At 36.9% G+C, this 18,768-nt stretch overlaps 2 protein-coding genes across 2 annotated transcripts; one reads left to right on the top strand and one right to left on the bottom strand.

Annotated features, from left to right (window-relative positions):
* On the top strand, window positions 1-3,365 carry mol (dual oxidase maturation factor 1 mol). The gene is made up of 7 exons (XM_018550197.1): window positions 1-203; window positions 314-371; window positions 870-1,004; window positions 1,328-1,547; window positions 2,140-2,351; window positions 2,438-2,633; window positions 3,169-3,365. The coding sequence occupies exons 1-7, from the start codon at window positions 39-41 to the stop codon at window positions 3,347-3,349; spliced, it is 1,167 nt and encodes a 388-aa protein (XP_018405699.1). The 5' UTR covers window positions 1-38; the 3' UTR covers window positions 3,350-3,365.
* Window positions 3,366-3,829: 464 nt separating this feature from the next.
* Window positions 3,830-16,293, bottom strand: Duox (dual oxidase). Its single transcript, XM_018549277.1, has 20 exons — window positions 16,040-16,293; window positions 15,371-15,454; window positions 14,656-14,817; window positions 13,527-13,714; window positions 12,976-13,180; window positions 11,899-12,065; window positions 11,383-11,619; window positions 10,296-10,741; window positions 9,911-10,112; window positions 8,955-9,281; window positions 8,229-8,453; window positions 7,417-7,635; window positions 7,103-7,306; window positions 6,688-7,000; window positions 6,136-6,510; window positions 5,835-6,052; window positions 5,064-5,525; window positions 4,458-4,613; window positions 4,212-4,340; window positions 3,830-4,019 (listed from the first exon to the last, which is right to left on the bottom strand). The coding sequence occupies exons 1-20, from the start codon at window positions 16,131-16,133 to the stop codon at window positions 3,891-3,893; spliced, it is 4,542 nt and encodes a 1,513-aa protein (XP_018404779.1). The 5' UTR covers window positions 16,134-16,293; the 3' UTR covers window positions 3,830-3,890.
* Between the last annotated feature and the right edge of the window lie 2,475 nt (window positions 16,294-18,768).

Genomic DNA, 18,768 nt, shown 5'->3' with positions numbered 1-18,768 from the left:
TTCCGGAGTTAGCCGGAACTTAGCTGATCCAGGAAAAGATGAAGGGATGGTTCGACGCCTTTCGCAACGACGGCGGTCCGACGCTCTACAGTTACAACAACCGCACTCCCGTCACCGGTGATGTTCCCTTGGTTATCGTATTCGTGGTATTCGGCACCCTGTTCACAGCATTTCTAGTCATATTCCCGGGCGTCAGGAAAGAGGTGAGCAGTTTTCCATTCCTCCGTCGTGTCTGATCGTGACCGACAATTTAAATTAATTACAAGTTCTGGCGTGTTCTGGTCGTGTAAACCTAGTGTTTCTCTCGTCGCAGCGGTTAACCACATTTCTCACGGTTACCCTGAGCCTCTTCGTGGGTGCGACGATTCAAGGTTCGTGCACTTTATCTACTTTCCAAGTCAAAAGGGGCCTTGGCTGCCAGTGGCGTAACTAACTGATTGGCTTCGCGAAGTTCGAAGAGACCGATAAACAAGAAGAGGCGAGAAAAAAAATTGAAAAGAAAAAGATTAATCGAAAGCAGACAAAAAATAATGAGTGAAATTCATCTGTACTTTTGCTGCACTGAATTGTGTTATCTATATTTTATTTTCCTCAACATATTGTTTTAAATGCGAGAGTTCGACAAGGTAAAGAACAAATAAAAAGTCGGAATAGAAAATATGTAGAGATAATATATTAGTTACGTCACTGTCCGCCTGTAGTATTCGCAGTAAATCGCGTGTTTTAATTCTAAAGACATTTTTTTTCGTCTGACAAATAAAGCGAATATTGCGAAATCCATTTGTGGAATGATTAATCGAGATAATCACAAATGTAACGCCGCGAACGTGCGGAAGAATAATTGCTATGCTCTCTATATGCGCACGTAGTGGCGCAATACGGCTCATCCTGGCATACGAGCTCCGCTACCATTGTCAGCTCTTACAGCGCTTTCTCCAAGCATAAGGCAACGGCCGACATAGGCGGTTACATCGGTTTAATGCACATCAATATAACATACAGGCGTAAGTAAAGAAAGCTAGATATCTAAATTTTTTTACACGCGCTTCAACAATTGAAGCTTTCGAGCTGGGGCTGATCGAATGTAATAAAATAAGTTTGAAAATTAAAATTGAAATTTTTGAGCTATATTCCAAGTAAAACGAGTCAAAATAACGTTCAGATAAATAGTGATTAAAAAATTACTTTTAATGATCATTTTAAAGCCATTTTAATATCAAGATGACTTGTGTCGCTACTTGTGATTGCACGTCGCAACTTGCAATTTTTGAACAAACGTTTATGCAACGATTCATCCACTTACGTCAAATAGATTTTATCGTTGCAGTATTGCCAAGTAGCGAGCAGACGAGCGGTGACGTCGAGTATAATGAACGGTTTTGGTGGCGGAGTTCTGGCGAGATGTCCAGCGCCTTCAAGCAGGCCCTTCATCAGGGCGCGCCGTTTCCCATTGTCTCGTTGGCGGAGTACTTCAGTCTACATCAAGAGGGATTCTCCTGGGGTTCGCGATATCGTGAAGCTGGATATTATGCTTCGATAATGTTGTGGTATATTATTATTTCTGTCATGAAATATTATATTTTCATAGAAATCATTTTGAAAGTCATACAGCCAGCTAGTATATTCACAGTCCATTTTTATTTCAAGACTATTTTAAGTAATGCCTTAAAACGCTAATATGGCTCTGCGATTTATAATATTTCGAAACTGTATTTAAAACGGTTTTAAATATAAAAATTGATTAGAAATACAGGCCATAATCCATTCTTATTTCAAGACTATCTTAAATAATGACCTTTTTTTTTAAGATATATATTACCTAATATCTATAGCTTTGTGATCGATATTTATATTGTACTTTCCAACAAAAGACACAGTTTAACAAAGCGAAATCAGTACATCTTTGTTGTTCGCTAATGTTAAACCGAGATGAAATGATGATCTATGCCTTTTATTGAAAAGCACCAATAGTCGATTCTAATTTAAAATTGTGCTAAGTATAATCTATTATTATCAATCAAAGAGCCATATTAAAATTTCAAGATATTATTTAAAATGATTTTAAATATAAAACTCGCGATTATAAACACTTTTTCCATTTAATACGCGTATTTTAAATAAGGAATCTTTTTCGTGCAGGACCTCTTTTGCCTCATGGCTAATGATGAATTTGTTACTTATGGTGGTACCGCGATATGGAGCATATGGTATGATCTTTACGGGTTTATGTATGCTGTTAACAAACGTGATCTACACGGCACTCTTACCATGTGAGCCTCTGATAGCTCACATCGAGGGCTCGATCCTTTCTTTCAACCTTGGTTGGAATTACTGGTTGGTGTTATCAGCTGGTTCGTGTCCTTGCGTTGAAATGATTTTATTAAGATCGATCAATGTGCAGACATACGTACGTAATTGCGATTTCTTTTCTTCATAGGTGCCGCGTGTCTCTTTGCGGGACTCGTAATAACAGCTATAGACATGATTTTCCCTCATCAATTTTCAACCATACTCGAAGTTGACTACGACACGCCGTACGATAGACACGTCATTATAGAGGAAAGTTTCGATACGCGTAACGTTAGACGGAAAGTTCCTAAGATTGAAGATTCGTTCGGTGATCGAATAATGAGGTTTGCATTAAAATTAGTCGAATTTAAGAGAAAACGGGAGATTTGTAGAATTAAATTAGAGGTAAAATTTGCAAACTTATTTCAGAAAAAGGAATAAATTACCACAGTGCCGTTTAAGCGTATTTATTACACATTTTTTAAGACGTAAAAATTCAGTTTATAATACAAAATTTATTAAAATTATAAAAATTTTTTGTCACCACACACAAAGACAGACCTAAAAATTTCAAGTTTTGTTACGATTCTGTGGTTTTTAAGAAAACAATTTGCTATTTTTTTTATTTTTTTTGTCTTAGTATTATCATTTGACAAAAAACTATTATATTTTTAATAGCAAAGTTTTGTATTATAAATCGATTTTCTACATCTCAAATATAGTAGATTGAATAACACTTAACAAAGAAATGTGTTTGTTTTATTTTTTCTCTAAAATAAAGTCGCAAATTTTTCTTCAAAATTTAAAACCTTCTGTTTTCCTTTATAATTTAATTATTTTACCAATTCTTGCGTTCAATAGTTTTAAAAATTGTTTCAGTCAACTGTCATCTAAACTTCAAAGTAGACATGCCGTTAGAGAGGATACCGAAGGTGTCATTAATCGAGGCTATACGTCGCACGAGTTGTCCGAATTCCCGCAAGAAATTGGTGATGACTCCAGTAAGAGTAATTGGTCGTATCCATTCCCGCCAACCTCACGCAGAACCATTAATGGCTAATATTCATCAATTTTCCCAAATGCTATTAAAAATATTTATATAGACATATATTTTATTTTATAAATACTATTTAATATTATTTAATAAAAAAAGAGAATCTCCAAGAAGTCTTTGACTTGAATTATTTATGGAAATTCCATTTTAAGAGCATTTGTATTATAATTACAAATGTAAACGACATAAAGTCAAAATAAATAAATATATATATATAATAACAAAACTTCATTATAATTTATTATACTTAACACATTATAATAAATAATTTTATAATTAATAAATTATAATGAAATTTTATAATAAATTACAACAAAATTACAACTAAGTTTTTTTGAATGGGAAGATAAAAAAATAGGGAAAAAAGAGAGATTTTTTTTAAATTCATAAATAAGAAATGTAATACTCATAATAATTAATAAATAATAAAAAGCAACGCTTTAGCGCATAAATATGTACATTCTGCTAAATATGTAAATTGTGGAGATTGTCAAACACATTGACAGTCCATTGTCTCATGCAAACAGGGAGCAGTAGGTATATTAGACTAGCCGAAGTTCTCGAAGTGATGAATGAAGTACGGCAGCCGCCGCGTTTTATTGACTTCATCGCAAGCAGACATAACGCTTTTCGTCAAAGGACGCGGTCCACAGCTAAATACTCCTATTTTGCTAACCTGTAGATGAATAATATCATTCAGCATGCGATAAGCATATTTAAAAAAATAATTTCAATATGCGCAATATTATAGCGAGCCGCGCAAAAGCATGAAAGACGTTTATTAACTCTTTATCTTCTTCAAACGTCCTTTCAGCTTCTGAGCGTCGAGCGAGTGCATTTTAATAAAAACTAATATTATGAAACGCACATAGCTGTGTTTCTTTTGAACAAATTTCAAAAACGACGTCATGTCTGGTCGACCAAAGTGATTGATGGCCTTCAGTCCGGTGAATATACTCTTCTTCGATAGCCTCTGAAAGTGATTCTCACATATGTACTACATATGTGAGAAACGAAATGTTATTGATAATTAAATACGATTGAATTAATTAGATATAAGGAGAAACTTTGAATACTTTTTTATTGCAAAAAATTCCAATATAAATTCACCTACCAGCATAGTAGTACGCAAATCGAATTTGTGAAAGAATTGCGTAATAAATATGTGGATTTCAAGCACATCCGTGACGTCTTTTCTCTCAACGTCTCTGAGAACGTCAATGAACCATTCGAAATGTTTGTGCGATGGGCAGATCCATAAAAAATAGACCTACACAAGATAAAAAGAAAGTGACATGATATTATCGAATAAAGAAATAGAAGCGTTTTCTTACTTTAATGAGCCGTTAAATTCAACGCAATGGATTATATACCCCAATAATATTCCATATTCACGTTTCTCTTTCGACAGTAAAACATACTTTCTAGTAATGAAGCAATCGCCATGCACTTTTACATCAATTTTACTGTAACAACATTTTTATGAACATATATTTTTAATTTCTAATATGAATATACATTTTTAGAAATACTTCTCAAACAATCTAAAACAGTTAAATTATAAATTCCTTTATAGAATAAAATTAAATTTTTATCTACTTATTTTGATTAGAAAATTTTCTATTTCTAATTTTCAAAATATAATTTATATTTTGAATTATCTTTTAAACATTTCTCACTTAATTATTTTTTTCACTTAATTTTTATGATTTGCATCTACCTTCTTACAAGCAACGCCTGAATATCTATTGGTGGAGGTACCAAATACGAGGTCATTAAGCATCGAAGCATAAGGAGTCACCCCGATGCCACCTCCGACCATCACCGCGACCTCGAATTTGTACCAATCCTGATTTCCTCCACCGAATGGTCCCTCTATACGAATCTTCGGATGATCATCCTCTGGGTTATAGTTGCAAGGATCAAAGTAATTACGGAGCTTCCACGTCCACGGTCCTTGAGCTTTTATGTGACATGACAGAAAATTCTCGTGCGGTGCCGAGGTCAGCGTGAAAGAATGAAATTCATTGGACCTGAAGGCAGTACAAGCGAGACGCACCCACTGACCCGATAGGTATTTCAAATTCGGAGGTCTGTAGAATTTGATCTTTATTACATCGGAGGGTAGTAATTCGGTCTCGATGATGTCCAAGGCCATGTATTTAGTTCTCAGGCTGACGACCTGAAATCAGTACTCTAATAGCACTCTTGATATTCGATACTTGGCTTTGTTTTTATATATTGCGTTAATAATTCAAATCAGATCATTTAAGATCTGACAAAAGGCAATTTGCATTAAACGAATGTGAGATAATCGCTACGTAACATACAAGATATATTACATCATGCATGATATCCATACATAATTAATAAAGTTTTGTAATTATATATGTGACTACCAGGGTGATATACATGCAAGTGTAAAAAAAAAGAAATTATTCCCTTTCTTTGTCACTGTTCTCCTTTCAGAAAAAAGCGGATATAAAATTACTTTGTCTAACGCGTAAATGATTGCCGGGCCGACAAAGAATATCCAAAATCGCGGTGCGCCTGTCAAACGAGCTAAACCATGGATGAGGCATAATGCATATAGAACTACATAGAGACTATGCGTCGACCAAAAGAATTTGTAGGCCTTCTGTCGTATGGTCGGATGTGCGAAGACGAAAATGATCGTCATGATGACAAAAAGAAGAATACCGGTTAAACCTGCAACAAGAGCGAAATAAGGGAATCATGTCAACGTTCCAGATGTCTAATGAAATTGCTAAGTCTTTGACAAGAACACCTACCGGTTACTGTCCTGAACAGCCAAAAGGAGATAGTAGGCCGCGCATCGCTGGGAAAGCTGATTTCACTGGTGAGGCAGCGAAGATGAGCTATTGGCTGCGTAGAAACGTGATAAAAGTTGACTATGTGACCAACCGTATGCAGCACAGAAAAAAAAAGTGCCGTACATGCTGCGATCTTATGGAATTGTATGTGCGAGTCTAGCGGGATGTACTGCTGAATCGAGAATTCTTTCAACTTCGTTAACAGATTACGCGACATTGTTAATAGCAGGAGACTGTAGCAGAAGGATAGTGCGGCTGCCGATCCTCTGGTTATAGCAATTCCTACGCCCATTATATGTCTGAGATCCGTATGTTCTGCCATGAAAGAGTAATCTGCGAAAAAAAAGTAAGAGATTTTTTAAGCAAACGCGAACAGAATGCTTTCCGAATACAAATCATATATTCAATATTATATAATAAAATAAAATATATATAATCATTCAAAGAACTTGAAAAATTAAAGTTACACATCTTTTGAATTTTTGTTCTTGAAACCGATTAAATACTCACGAATAAATCTCTCGACAAAGAGAGCTATGGTGACCACGTAAAACACAAAGAGGTAGAATATATTCTGCCTGTTCTCTTCGAGAAAGGTCGATATGGCATCCCATTGCTTGCGCGTCCAGCTCTTCGAATCTTCCGGGGGTAGTTGATCGATGTGAAAGCTGGTCATGCGAGCAACATTCGTCGATGTGTCGAGGAAATTCTGCTTGGCACCTTTGCAATCGAGACCGATCGCGACAAAATCGCCCTTGTACTCTTTCATCATCAATTTGAAATCGTTATAAGTGAGGTAGTCCTTTCTCTCGAGTCCAGCGTCCTGATCAATAAGGAACGTAGCAGTTATCGTGACAATGACGAAAGGCACTTTGAAAGAAATATTATAGGATACCGTGATGAAGTGAAGATAATAAAAACGTACCTGGAACATGCCGTCGATCAGTTCGGTGACGTGATCATCCGAGAGACTTGTGGTACGAGCTATTTCCACTAATGACCTTAGCATCTCCGACAGCTCTTCCTTGTCGATCACGCCGTTGCTATCTTTGTCGCACATATCGAAGATGATACGCAACTTGTCCTCGGTTTTGCCCCGTGAAAACAGCAAGACCGTGTCCAAGAATTCCTGGAATTTGAATCGCTCTTCGGTGATGATTGTCAGGCAAGAGAAGAAAGTTGTATTGATCAAATGAAATGGTAAAAGCGCAGCTTCGATGAAGCGAGCGACAATTATACCTGGAAAGAAATCCGGCCGTCGCCATCTTTGTCGACAATGTTGAACATTTTCTTCACGAAGACTGCATCGGGCCGCATACCGAGGGCACTCGCGAACTCGCTCTTGGAAAGCGATGTGCGCATCACTGTGACGACCTCCCCGGTGTCACTATCTTCAGATCGTCGTCTTCGTTCACCGGGCCGTAAACCGAAAGTCAACGCGTACGCTTCTCTAAAGAACTAAAAACATTTCACAGTGTCATCGAGAATGACATAACTGTTTCATTTGTATAATTAATACTCTAAGTTTGCGTGTAGTGTAATAATAAACAAAATCGCTCCCTTATTTTGAAAATAACACAAAAAATTAAGTCTCCCAGAAAATGGGAAAGACTATTTTTCAACTTGACAGAAAATTATTGACCAAATATTATAGATAAAAATAATATATTCACGACATATAAACGTATGTCATTTTTGTTTAATAAACCTTTAAAAAAAAACTCCATTTGAGTAACAATTTTGGTGATTTTATTATAAAGTTAAGTCAGTTTTTTCATTTTTAATAAAATGTGAGTAATGTTTGCTTATCTCGCTCATGGAATAAGCCACAAAAATCACGTTTCTTGTATCAGTCTTAAAGTAAGGGAGCAAAATAAATTATATAGGAACTACATATATATATTTTCATATATAATTATACGTTCACGTTTCCCTTTTTCTTTATCAATTAAAGAGTTATTCCTTCATGAGGTATCAATTCGCGTTTTAATGGTGAACGGGGAGCTCAGTATGCATTCATAAATATATATACGTGAGAAGGAAAGACAAACCTGTTCAAGCTTCTTTTGCCGGCGCTCCTTGGTTTCCGCTTTTGCCAGCATAATATCCCGTGCGACTGGCGTGAGTGTGAAATGCTTTTTTTGTGACGCCAGAAACGCCTCCAATTTCGCAATGAACTTTCTACGCGAAGCCAACGAATCGAGTTCAAGGACAAGGTCGTAATCACGCGGTATACGTAACAGCACAAGGGCCTTACGATGTCCGGTTTCGCTCTCCTGAAACAGCGATTAATACTTATCGAACGCGACGTGACGTTAAAGAGTCAGCTATTACTTAATAAAGTGTAGAATTAATTTGCGACGTAATTTCGAGTATTTAATAAAATGTAGTTATCGGAAAATGCAATTACTATAATTTCTTGAATTTTAGTTGTAATATAATTTTGGATTTTGGAGACGCAATTTGGATTGTTTCACATAGAGCGCAGTTGTTATTACGCACATTTTTCAATAATATGCGTTTCTTGGAAAGGAAAGAAATAAAAAATTTTTCTCTAATAAATAATAAATCTTAATAATTAAAATTTATTCATTTTTTATATCTCAAATTAAAAATTTTGAACAGACGTAAAAATAAAAAACAAGAATTGTGTTCTTTGTTTCAGAAAATTAATTCAAGCAAGATATATTATTTTATAAATTAGACAAAGAATTTAACGATAAGTAATTTTCAAATATTATTAAAAAATATTTATTTTTGCAATAATAAAGAGATACCTGCGATTCTTCCATAGTTATGGTGTTAACGCTGCTGAAATCGAACGTTCGCAGTTTCTCCCCTTTTCGATCAACGATATGCAGCGCCGCTTCCGGTCCGAATTTCACCTTCACGAGACGGCGATGGTTTGCGTGCAGCCACTCACGTACAATCATCTTATCAACGCAGATCCGGCCATCGCTTCGCTTTTGGATTGCCTCTTGAAGTATTTTCAATCTACGCCGACGTTTATTTTGCAATTTCACCAATCCGTATCCAGCACCGGCGCAGAGGATCGGAACGAAACCAAGGAACACGCACGCGTAAATGTAGACGAGTTCGCTACCCTGTATAGTGCATATTTATTATATGTTGTATAAAAAATCGAATCTGCCAATTATAATAAAGAGATAAAGTAATAACGTAATCAGTAATAAATCGAAACTGTGTTATATTTGCTTAACGTTTATATTTTACTACTTAAATTTTTTGTGTGTCATAATCTTTAATGTTTCAGAACCGCAATTTTAAAAGAAGAAAGTAGAATAAAATTATTTGGATTTAATTACTAAAATAAAAATAAAAAGTTCTTTTATCGCGCGTATTAAAATATCGGAAATGCTTGTCATTGCTAAGAGAATTGTTCCAGAATTGTATTTTAAAACAGGAAAGAAGAAAACGAAATAAAATGACCTCAATTTAATTAACGAAAATCAGAAATGATGTATTATTCAGTGTAAAAGAAATAAAATATTTAAAAAGTTCCAAAACATTAATTAAAAGCAAGAGGAAAAAATAAAATTATAATAAAAAGAAGATAGAGGTAAAAAAAATAAAATTATCTTAATTTAATTAATAATAATTAATAATAATTAATAACAAAAATTGGATTATAAAAAAAATAGGTAACTTTGAAAAGATAATTAAGAAATAAGTTCGTTGATTGACCGTCTGCATATCTCTTAAAACTGATTACCTCAAAGTAGTCATATCGTTGTAGGGGGACGCAGGGTTCGAGCATCGTCGAATTCAATTGGAATGGTTGAGGACATGGATCACCATCTTGCCAAACAAAGACTCGTCTTTGGATCGCGTCAAGAGGTATACCGGTCGCGTTTGTGATTACGTCCCAAAGAGTAATACGACGGATTTCTTCTATCTCATTTTTCGTAAAAATGCTAAAATTGTATAAAATCACGCGTCAACAAGCTTCTAAGTTAAATTCATTCGGATATATTTCATATAATTTATTTCAAAGATATATATATATAAACAGTTACCATTATTGGAAAAAAGAAAATCTCGATATGTATAAATATTAATACAATATAATCGTTAAAACGAAGAATTAACTCACTCACCCGTTTTCCTCGTTCTCGAACCAGAACCTATCCGAGTCCCGCAAACGAAGAAATTGTTCCTTTATGACCGCGGTGAAGAGCTCGCCAGGACCACCTTTGGATTCGAGCATTCCGCCGACGTAGACGTCGACGTTGTTGAGATTGTTCGAGTAAATCTCAATAAGGGTACGCAGTAGTGACGGATTTTTGTTGAATAATTCCGGATTGATCTCGTTCCATGTTTTCCGCTTGGCTAATTTAAAGCGCATCCTGGCTGTATTGTAGTCTGGAAGACCGTTGTCGCGACCTCGCATGATGTTCAGGGCGCCGAGATCTCGCCGTGAAAATTCCATGGGGCCAAAGAGATTGTTTCGGATGTCAGTACCGAGAAGATTATCTTCTTTCTCCGCCAATTGTGACGCCATGCCCATGATCAGCTCCTCGATCGTGCTGTTAGCTAAAACCTCCTGTGAGCAGCATCTATGTTTAATACGATCACAAACCTCATAAGAATTTAATGTAATAATTAGATCACGTGGATTTTCTAGAGCTTGAAGCTACATTTTAATGATATCATTTTTAACAAATTGAGTGAATTTCTATTGGAAGGAAAATTTGAAGAAAATACTAATTTGTTGCACTTTTTCAAATTTACTCTTTTTGAATATTAAGATAATTTGTCTCAAGTTTTGGTTAAGTATTTTAAGAAATTAAAATAATATCGAAAATTAAGGAACTAAAATGTTTAGATAATTTTTTAAAAAACGTTAATTATTATTTAATTTAATATCAATAATTATAATATAATTATTTGAAATGTCTTAAAATCAGTCTTAAATATATTAATAATTTATTCCCGGATTATAGATTTTGAGAGATTAAAGATAATCGAAAATGATTAATCGAAAGAGATTAAAACGCAAATTTAAAAAGTGATAATTATTTAAGGAATTTACATAGTTAATTAGTATAATATAAAATTGCAAGAATATACCGTAATAATTAATATGATTAACAAGTGTAAAATATACGTGTATGAAAAATTATCTCTGTCTGAGAGGTAGAGCATTTTTCAAAAAGTTTACCGCAAAGAAATAAATACACTCACGTTTGAGTCCCACCACGTAGAACAAAGTCTCATAGCCGGCTGGTCTGTGTTGGTCTTCCTGTATTCGCAATTTTCATTTCGACGGTATATACCCGGCGGTATGAGAGTATGACCAAAACGAAATGCGGCGCTTTGAAAGATATGACTAATACCCGGATGCAAATCAGGTTTATAACCGGTGTACGAAGGAAGATCCTCGTTTAGCAATGCCGGAAGATACTCGTAAAGGATTATGTTCTGTAAAAAGGTAGAAAAACCTCACGTGTCGGGAAGTAACGTTTCGCGAGCGGAAAATGCAAATTATGTAAATTTAATTGCAATGATCGAAACAACTCTATTCAGTACCAACATTTTTACGAAAGTGTGTAATTACATAAAACCCATTTTATATAATTATGTTAGAGTAAGTAATTTTACTTCTGTTTGTAACTCTTTTCGCGCTAGCTGGAAGCGCTGCATCTTTATTTCTTTACTGTCCATCTTAAAGAGAAAATTATTAGGTAAACGATTATCTACCTGAATCGTCCCGATGACCATCTGACGTGCCTTCTGAAAAATTTCTTCGTCGGACATGTTCGGATGTTCTCTGTGTATGCGAGCCGCTATGATATTGTGGTATCGGTAGAACAAGATTCCTAAAGCCAGCAGCGGTGGGTGCTGATTCGTTCTCGGATCACCGAGGACTGTGCAATATAATTAATTATTAGGTTACTTTCGCAAGAATCAGAAAATTGATGGCGGCGAAAGTTAAAAACATGCGACGTAATAGGATAGGCACGAAGTGCATGCGGTTAATAGAAAAATTATGAGTAATAATGCAAAAAAGCATCAACGGATCAGCGCGCAACAACGATCGCGTATAATAACATAATACTTAATTAGTAGGAAGACTCAAATTATGCAAGTGTCGAACGACCAAGTACGTTGCTAAAACATGGGGGGAACGATACTTTACATAAGAAAGTGAAGGCTGACAAAATTATTATATATTTACATCAACATGCCGCAAATTTCGCATCACATAATTAATAGGTGAAATCATAATTTTTTCTGGCAAAAGTGTCGAAGTATCGATATTATTATGTGCTGTGGTGACAATTTTTCTCAAAATTTTTTATACATATAATTTCTTTGAATTTCTGTATTAATTTCAGAATTTACGTATAATTTTACAACTGTTTTAAAAAAAGTTTCTTAGATGTGCTAAAAAGAACTTATCAAAGAATTTTAAAAAGACATTTTTCGGAAACGTTCATAGATTTAAATAGATTTAATAAAACATTTTTATAAATATTATAAAAATTCTTTCCATGGTAATAAGAAAGAGAAAACAAAGTTTTCTCGTCGGTTAAACTTTCTATAGCTACTAACAAGTACAGACAGAAGATCTTTCATTTGAACAAAACTTTGTTCAAGATTTTTATCATTCAACCGAGATGTTTGCCGTCGAATCGAAAAAGGTGAGAAGAGTTACAGTGCGTAATTAAAAATCAGTTAGATAATATTCAGCTAGGCGGATCGCGATTACGAATTTCTTGAGAAAGTCTTCGGGCTATTTATAGGATAAATTTATACACGTAGATCCTCGCTTACGATATAGGCGCTCCGGGCTGAGCATTCGCATAACGTGCGGCACCGCGTGATTGAAGAGGGGCGCGCGCATGGTGTTCCTCACGGGAAATTGTCTCCTTTGCTCCATGAGAAGGCTGCCGTTCTCGAATGCGCGCATTGTATTGGCCCACGCCTCGCTGCTCGAATAGACGAAGCTGCCATCGATCCAGCTCGTGACTTTATTTATCTGCAATCTCACGTATTCAGAGCTACTTCTCACGGATCGCTGTCTTTAGGGATCGGCGAAGCGTTTAAAGCGTTCTCGATCAAGAAAAAAAAAAAAAAAAACAAAAGTAAAACGAATATTGTATATTTCGCAACGAGAATGACCTATCGCCGTGTGGTATCCGGCGATAGATCGTTTAAACGTGACTGTAATTTAGATAGAGATCGATTCGGACGTCGTTATCATAACCGGCGAAAGTCAGATAAAGTCGAAAGTCTATCGCTCCCGGAAGTATAAGGAGCGGCGATTCGCGCGGCGGCGGCGCTAGATTGACCCGGCACACACACTCGAGAAAAGCGGGAATTACCTGTTCCCGCGGACTGTTGGGGCTGCGCCCGGTTTGACGGTCGTAATCCGCTCGGAGGAATGGAATGTACTTGTTACCTTGGCACTCCTTGTCGAAAACCGGATCGCATTTGTCCACGTCGATCCGATGAAATTCTATGGGGCAACCACTTTCGCTGGCCATGATTATCTCCGACGTGACCAGCTGTCCTGAAAAGATTCACCGTTCGAGGATGTCGCGTGTACGAGTTCCGGCAGGGAATCTAGGATATGTCGCGCGCGCGTCGCAAATTTACCCGATCTGGACTGGTTTTATATAATATCGTGCATTCTTTTTCGCGGCGAGCTACAGGTTGACAGACGTGACAATTAACTGTGTCGGCACGTGTATGTATCCGCCTTTAGATAAATGAGGATTGTGTACAAGGCAAGTAACACAATATCTACCTGTAGATAAAATCTAAGATGCACGATCGTGGCATGATTGATAGTATAATCTATGTAGAATTAATTATCTTTATGTTTTATTGTGAAACAAATTTTGTTATAAAGAGAGTATAGATTAAAAATGCAGATATTTCTTGGTAACAAAATTTAGCACAATAATTGTATAAAAAAATTTTATATATTTATATATAAGAATAAAGAGATTTTATATAAAGATAAAGATAATTTCTTTATAGTGAATATTTTTAGGTTTAAAATGAAGCAAATGTTTATAAGTACATTTTGTTTTTCTAAAAACTCAGTATTTTATAAATAAGATAATTTAACAACTTTTTTCTATTACTGCCTATCTCTTTCTCTCTTTTAGTAGTAATAAAAATTTATCAATTACTAAAAGAGAGAAAGAGAGATAGGCAGAAATAGGAAAAAGTTGTTAAATTATCTTATTTATAAAATACTGAGTTTTTAGAAAAACAAAAAGTACTTATAAACATTTGCTTCATTTTAAACCTAAAAATATATTCACTATAAAGAAATTATCTTTATATAAAATTTCTTTATTCTTATATATAAATATATAAAATTGTTTTATATATTATTATGCTAAATTTTATTACCAAGAAATAATATTTTTGAGGAGGGTGTTTGCGATTCTTAGTTTTTTTTATGATTCTACTTATATTATTATCCGAAATTATCCTCACCGAAGAAAGCGAACAATGCGGTCCGATTTTTCACCGACGGCAGACCATCGTCGCCCTGCATGAACAGATCGCTGAGCTTCCGAGGGGATGGCCTGTCCTGGCCAGCCATCGCGTATACACCATCAGAATATGCCGCCGGGACCTTTCGGATTAGCCTACTGTCTATGGAGGTACATGCAACTAGTATTAGGATAACTTTCCATGGACAATCACCTTCGCTGTGTCATGTACAAATATAATCGCGGGGTCATCACTTTCCTGTCTCATTAACTCTTCTATAAGAAATATTTTTCGCGTCATTCCCATGATTGATTAGTTCTGACGTCATCTCTTGAATTTTATCTTATAAAATTGATAAAACGTCTTTAATTATACAAACATATAATTTTCGTGTATTTAATTTCACAAGCAATCATTATAACAGTAATTTTATCGAAATCTATTTAAGAGAAGTTTATTTGCTTCTCGTTGAGGATTATTGAGTCATAAAATAGCTATTATAAATGCGAGATTAAGTTTTAGTTAACTGTTGTCAATATAAAAAAATTTAGAAAAAATAATTTTTAAGGATGCTTCAAAACGCTGTTATTAGTAAATTTATTCAGTGAAAAGGAGAACGCGTGGATTTTTATAAAGTGACAACCTTGACGTGCGTAATAAAAAGAAAAACAGCGAAGGTATACTTGGATTTTAGCATACAAATTCGAGTACTTGCCGATTGCACCCCAATCAGGATGGGCCAGATTGTTATAAAATCCATCGTATCTCTGTTTATTGACCGCATAACTGTGCCCTGCTTCTAAAAATTGCCGATATATTCACATTACGTTTAGATCGTGAGAATCAACAATCCGATGAGTAACGAGTTCATATGTAAAATATGATTTCTCTATTTCTGAATTAATTATTAGAGGAGCGTAACGCCTCTCTGTTTTGAAAATATAATTAGGATATTCGGGGCGAAATAAATGTGCAAATTATCGAAAGTGGGTCAAAAGTATACAACGAGTATTTAACGAGAGCTCTAGACCTACCGTAAAATTTCCACCTCTCTCGTTCCAATTTAGTCAATCCTTTGTAAGTGTTTTTTATCGGTAAATTAATTGAGCACACTTGAATTTATTTTAACAAATTGTTCTAATAATTTGTACACAATCTGTTTTATAATAACAAAAAAAAAAAAACATATTGAAAATAGTTATCAAAATCGTTGTACTGAATTATTTTTTGCGTTATTAATATCAGAAGTACGATACGACACACATTATTGGAGTAAATAATATTCGAACTAGGAGTCTCGTATGTCGACCGTTGGCGACGGCTCCCTTTTCTGAGCGTCAAGACTACAATTACAGGTGCCGGAACGATGACGATTGTATCTTACCGGTTTCAGCAGGTAATACGACCCAGAGTGCCCAAGCGATCGCGCAGAGCGGCGCGATGCTGCGGGCCGGCGGCGGTCGTCGTCGTGTCATCATGTGTCACTCGTTCTCGCCTGATCCACGCCCGTGCATTTCTCTTATGCCGAACAAGCGTCTTCTTTTTTTTTTTCCAGGCCCTTGAACGATCTTTCTTACTCTCTTATCAACGGTGTCCTCGGGGAGGAGGCATGCCGTTGGTACCGTCTATCAGCGGGTGATACGAGAAGGTGCCAACCGCGCGGCACATACGAATCTTTGGATTCACCGGAGTTCAAAGACGCGAACCGGTCCCAGAGGCTGGAAGGCGGCTAGCAGGGCGGTGGATTGTTCGCTACCACCTGGCAGTCCCGCCGAAGAGGAGAAAAAGAGAAAGAGCACACCGCGAGATACGAGGTGCAAAAAAAAGTGCCACCGTATGATTTTTCGAGTATGATGAGCTCGGATGTGGTGAACCGATAAAAAGCGTGGACGCGCGGAATAAGAAGTGAAAAATGAAGGCGGTGACCGGCGCACTATACCCGCGCCTCCGGAGCACCACCACGTGTCTGCGGTCTCGAGAAATGAAATCACCATCCGCTATCCCGCGGCACGGGCCCGTCGAGGGAAACGGGACAGACGGCGCGCGCGGAGCAACGACGATGCACACACGGCGAGTCCCAAGAACGGCTGTGGCTGCCTCTCGGACTGTGCGCTGGTCTGCGCCTCCGCCACCATCACGCAGTCGCTCTTGGTCGCGCGGTGAAAGTCGCCGGCCTATTTGTTTCGTTACCGCGAACGCGCCTCCTTCTCCTCTCCATATCAGTCCCTCTCGCCGCCTCCTCCGCGGGCTACGGCGGCGTCGTCGGCCTCAGTGTTCTTCAACCATTTTTCGTACGGCGCTTTTATTGCCAGATCTTTACCAAAATCTGGATTAACTTTAACACACTCTTGATATTTTTTTTCTAATATTCAGAGAACTATAGATATCTGTATAAAAAGTCAAGTTAATCCGAAATTGAAATTAATCTATATTGATGGAAATGGACGTTGAGAAAAGGGTTTTACATTCATACATTCAACGCGTTCTTATCTTATCAACAATTTTAATCGACTCCATTATGCAGTACGTTTTATGCTCATTTCTATCAATATAGATTGACTTTGTAATTAATCTTGGTTTAACGGGTTTAATTTACTCTCTTTATCTTTGTCGAATTCTTAGAACTGGAAGAAGGTGAGTTCAACAAAGATTTTAAAGCTAATTTACATTTTTACAAATGGACGTTGATGACAATTGGAATCTCCAACTCGTTTATCTGGAGGAGCTCCAAGCAGCTCCAAGCCGTTCCTATTAAATTGTTAGAGCCAACCAGAGCCAACCGAGGCTCGAGGGACTCATCATCTTTATGGAAGCGTATACTATTTGAAATAACGTTCGCGGGAACGGCATTCAAGGAGCGTACTCGCGGTGCACTTATTGCGGTCCCACGGCTGTATACTGGTTGAAAAACCACTGTACACGAAGGCGCGATGCCGCGCGGCGACGTCACCGCGGGCGCAGGCCTAGTTTTCGAGTCCGCGGCACCGATTACCCAAGGCGAAACCTCTCTCGAGTCCCTGCCGGTCGTTTCAAGGTCGAGCAACGTCGGATGGACGGTGCTGATGCGCACGCGTTAGAGACGACACACTGAGGACACGGTACGTTCGCGTAATCAAGTCGCGACATTCCCCAGTGACTTTTTTTTTTCTCTCCTCTTCGGCAGCCGCACTATCGTAGTGAAAATCCGTGTCAACGATGCCAGTCGACAAACGACGGCTAGAAAGAGTAGGATAATACGCTGATACGTCACGTACAGACATCAATACAAACACAGAACCGATTCACAAGTTGGCTTCGTGTTCGTGTTGATGTTGGTACGTCGAACGTTGCATTTAACGATCAAGTAACGTTACATTATTCAATCGATATTTGCATTTAATGATTAAGTAACGTTATAATGCAAACAACACAGATATTGTATTTGATGGTTTATTTAACACTAAATACGTATTCAAACAACGCAAGTGTGAATGAGATGTAAAAAGTGTGTTTTAAAAAGATTAGCGAGTGTTTTTAAAGCGTCTTTGTGACTTCCATATTACATAAAACACGTAATGATAATTATCTCGAACAATACGTTTGTATTGTACGGGTTAATTACTGTTACGTATTTTAGTTGTAATTAATAGTACATCTGTCGCGCTCTTGTTTCAAAACCGTAGACCTCTGTTTCAGATCCCAGATTCTCGCAATGTGATTTATACGCAGCTTAATTAGGGATTTATTTTAATTAGGCTACTCATCGGGATTCGGTAAGATTCTACGATGGGTGCTGTTGGCAAGTCGAATACAGAAGGTGCGTCCGTCGGTGGCGTACTCGCGTTATGACTCAACCCGGAGAGAAATCGCGTCTACTGTTCTCGACTGCTGGTCGATCTTTTATCGCCCTTGGCACAAATCGGCACTTGGAAAAGGAGATCACACGCTTATTACGTTCAGTGCGTTTACGCAGCCGCTTCTTTATTTCGGAAGCGCGAGGTCTTTCACCTTTCTCTATCGCGAGTCGAAGGTGACTCCTCGATGCGTCCGAAGAGGATCAACTATCACCCGCATAAATCAAAATGCGTTTCTACAAGGATTCCTCAGTCTGTTCAACCCTAAAAAAAATATATA

This window comes from Cyphomyrmex costatus, unplaced genomic scaffold, assembly GCF_001594065.2.
Source record: "Cyphomyrmex costatus isolate MS0001 unplaced genomic scaffold, Ccosl1.0 scaffold123, whole genome shotgun sequence".
NCBI classification, from domain to species: Eukaryota; Metazoa; Arthropoda; class Insecta; order Hymenoptera; family Formicidae; genus Cyphomyrmex; species Cyphomyrmex costatus.
Note: the sequence above shows the minus strand (reverse complement) of the source record. Positions and strands in the feature narration are given on the sequence as shown.

Coding starts and splice junctions, on each gene's coding strand:
- mol (XM_018550197.1), top strand. CDS start 39: ATGAAGGGATGGTTCGACGCCTTTCGCAACGACGGCGGTCCGACGCTC. Junction 204..313: donor TCCCGGGCGTCAGGAAAGAG/GTGAGCAGTTTT, acceptor CTCTCGTCGCAG/CGGTTAACCACATTTCTCAC. Junction 2,634..3,168: donor TTCGGTGATCGAATAATGAG/GTTTGCATTAAA, acceptor AAATTGTTTCAG/TCAACTGTCATCTAAACTTC.
- Duox (XM_018549277.1), bottom strand. CDS start 16,133: ATGATGACACGACGACGACCGCCGCCGGCCCGCAGCATCGCGCCGCTC. Junction 6,511..6,687: donor CTTTGTCGAGAGATTTATTC/GTGAGTATTTAA, acceptor TTTTTTTCGCAG/ATTACTCTTTCATGGCAGAA. Junction 4,614..5,063: donor CAGGCGTTGCTTGTAAGAAG/GTAGATGCAAAT, acceptor TATCTTGTGTAG/GTCTATTTTTTATGGATCTG.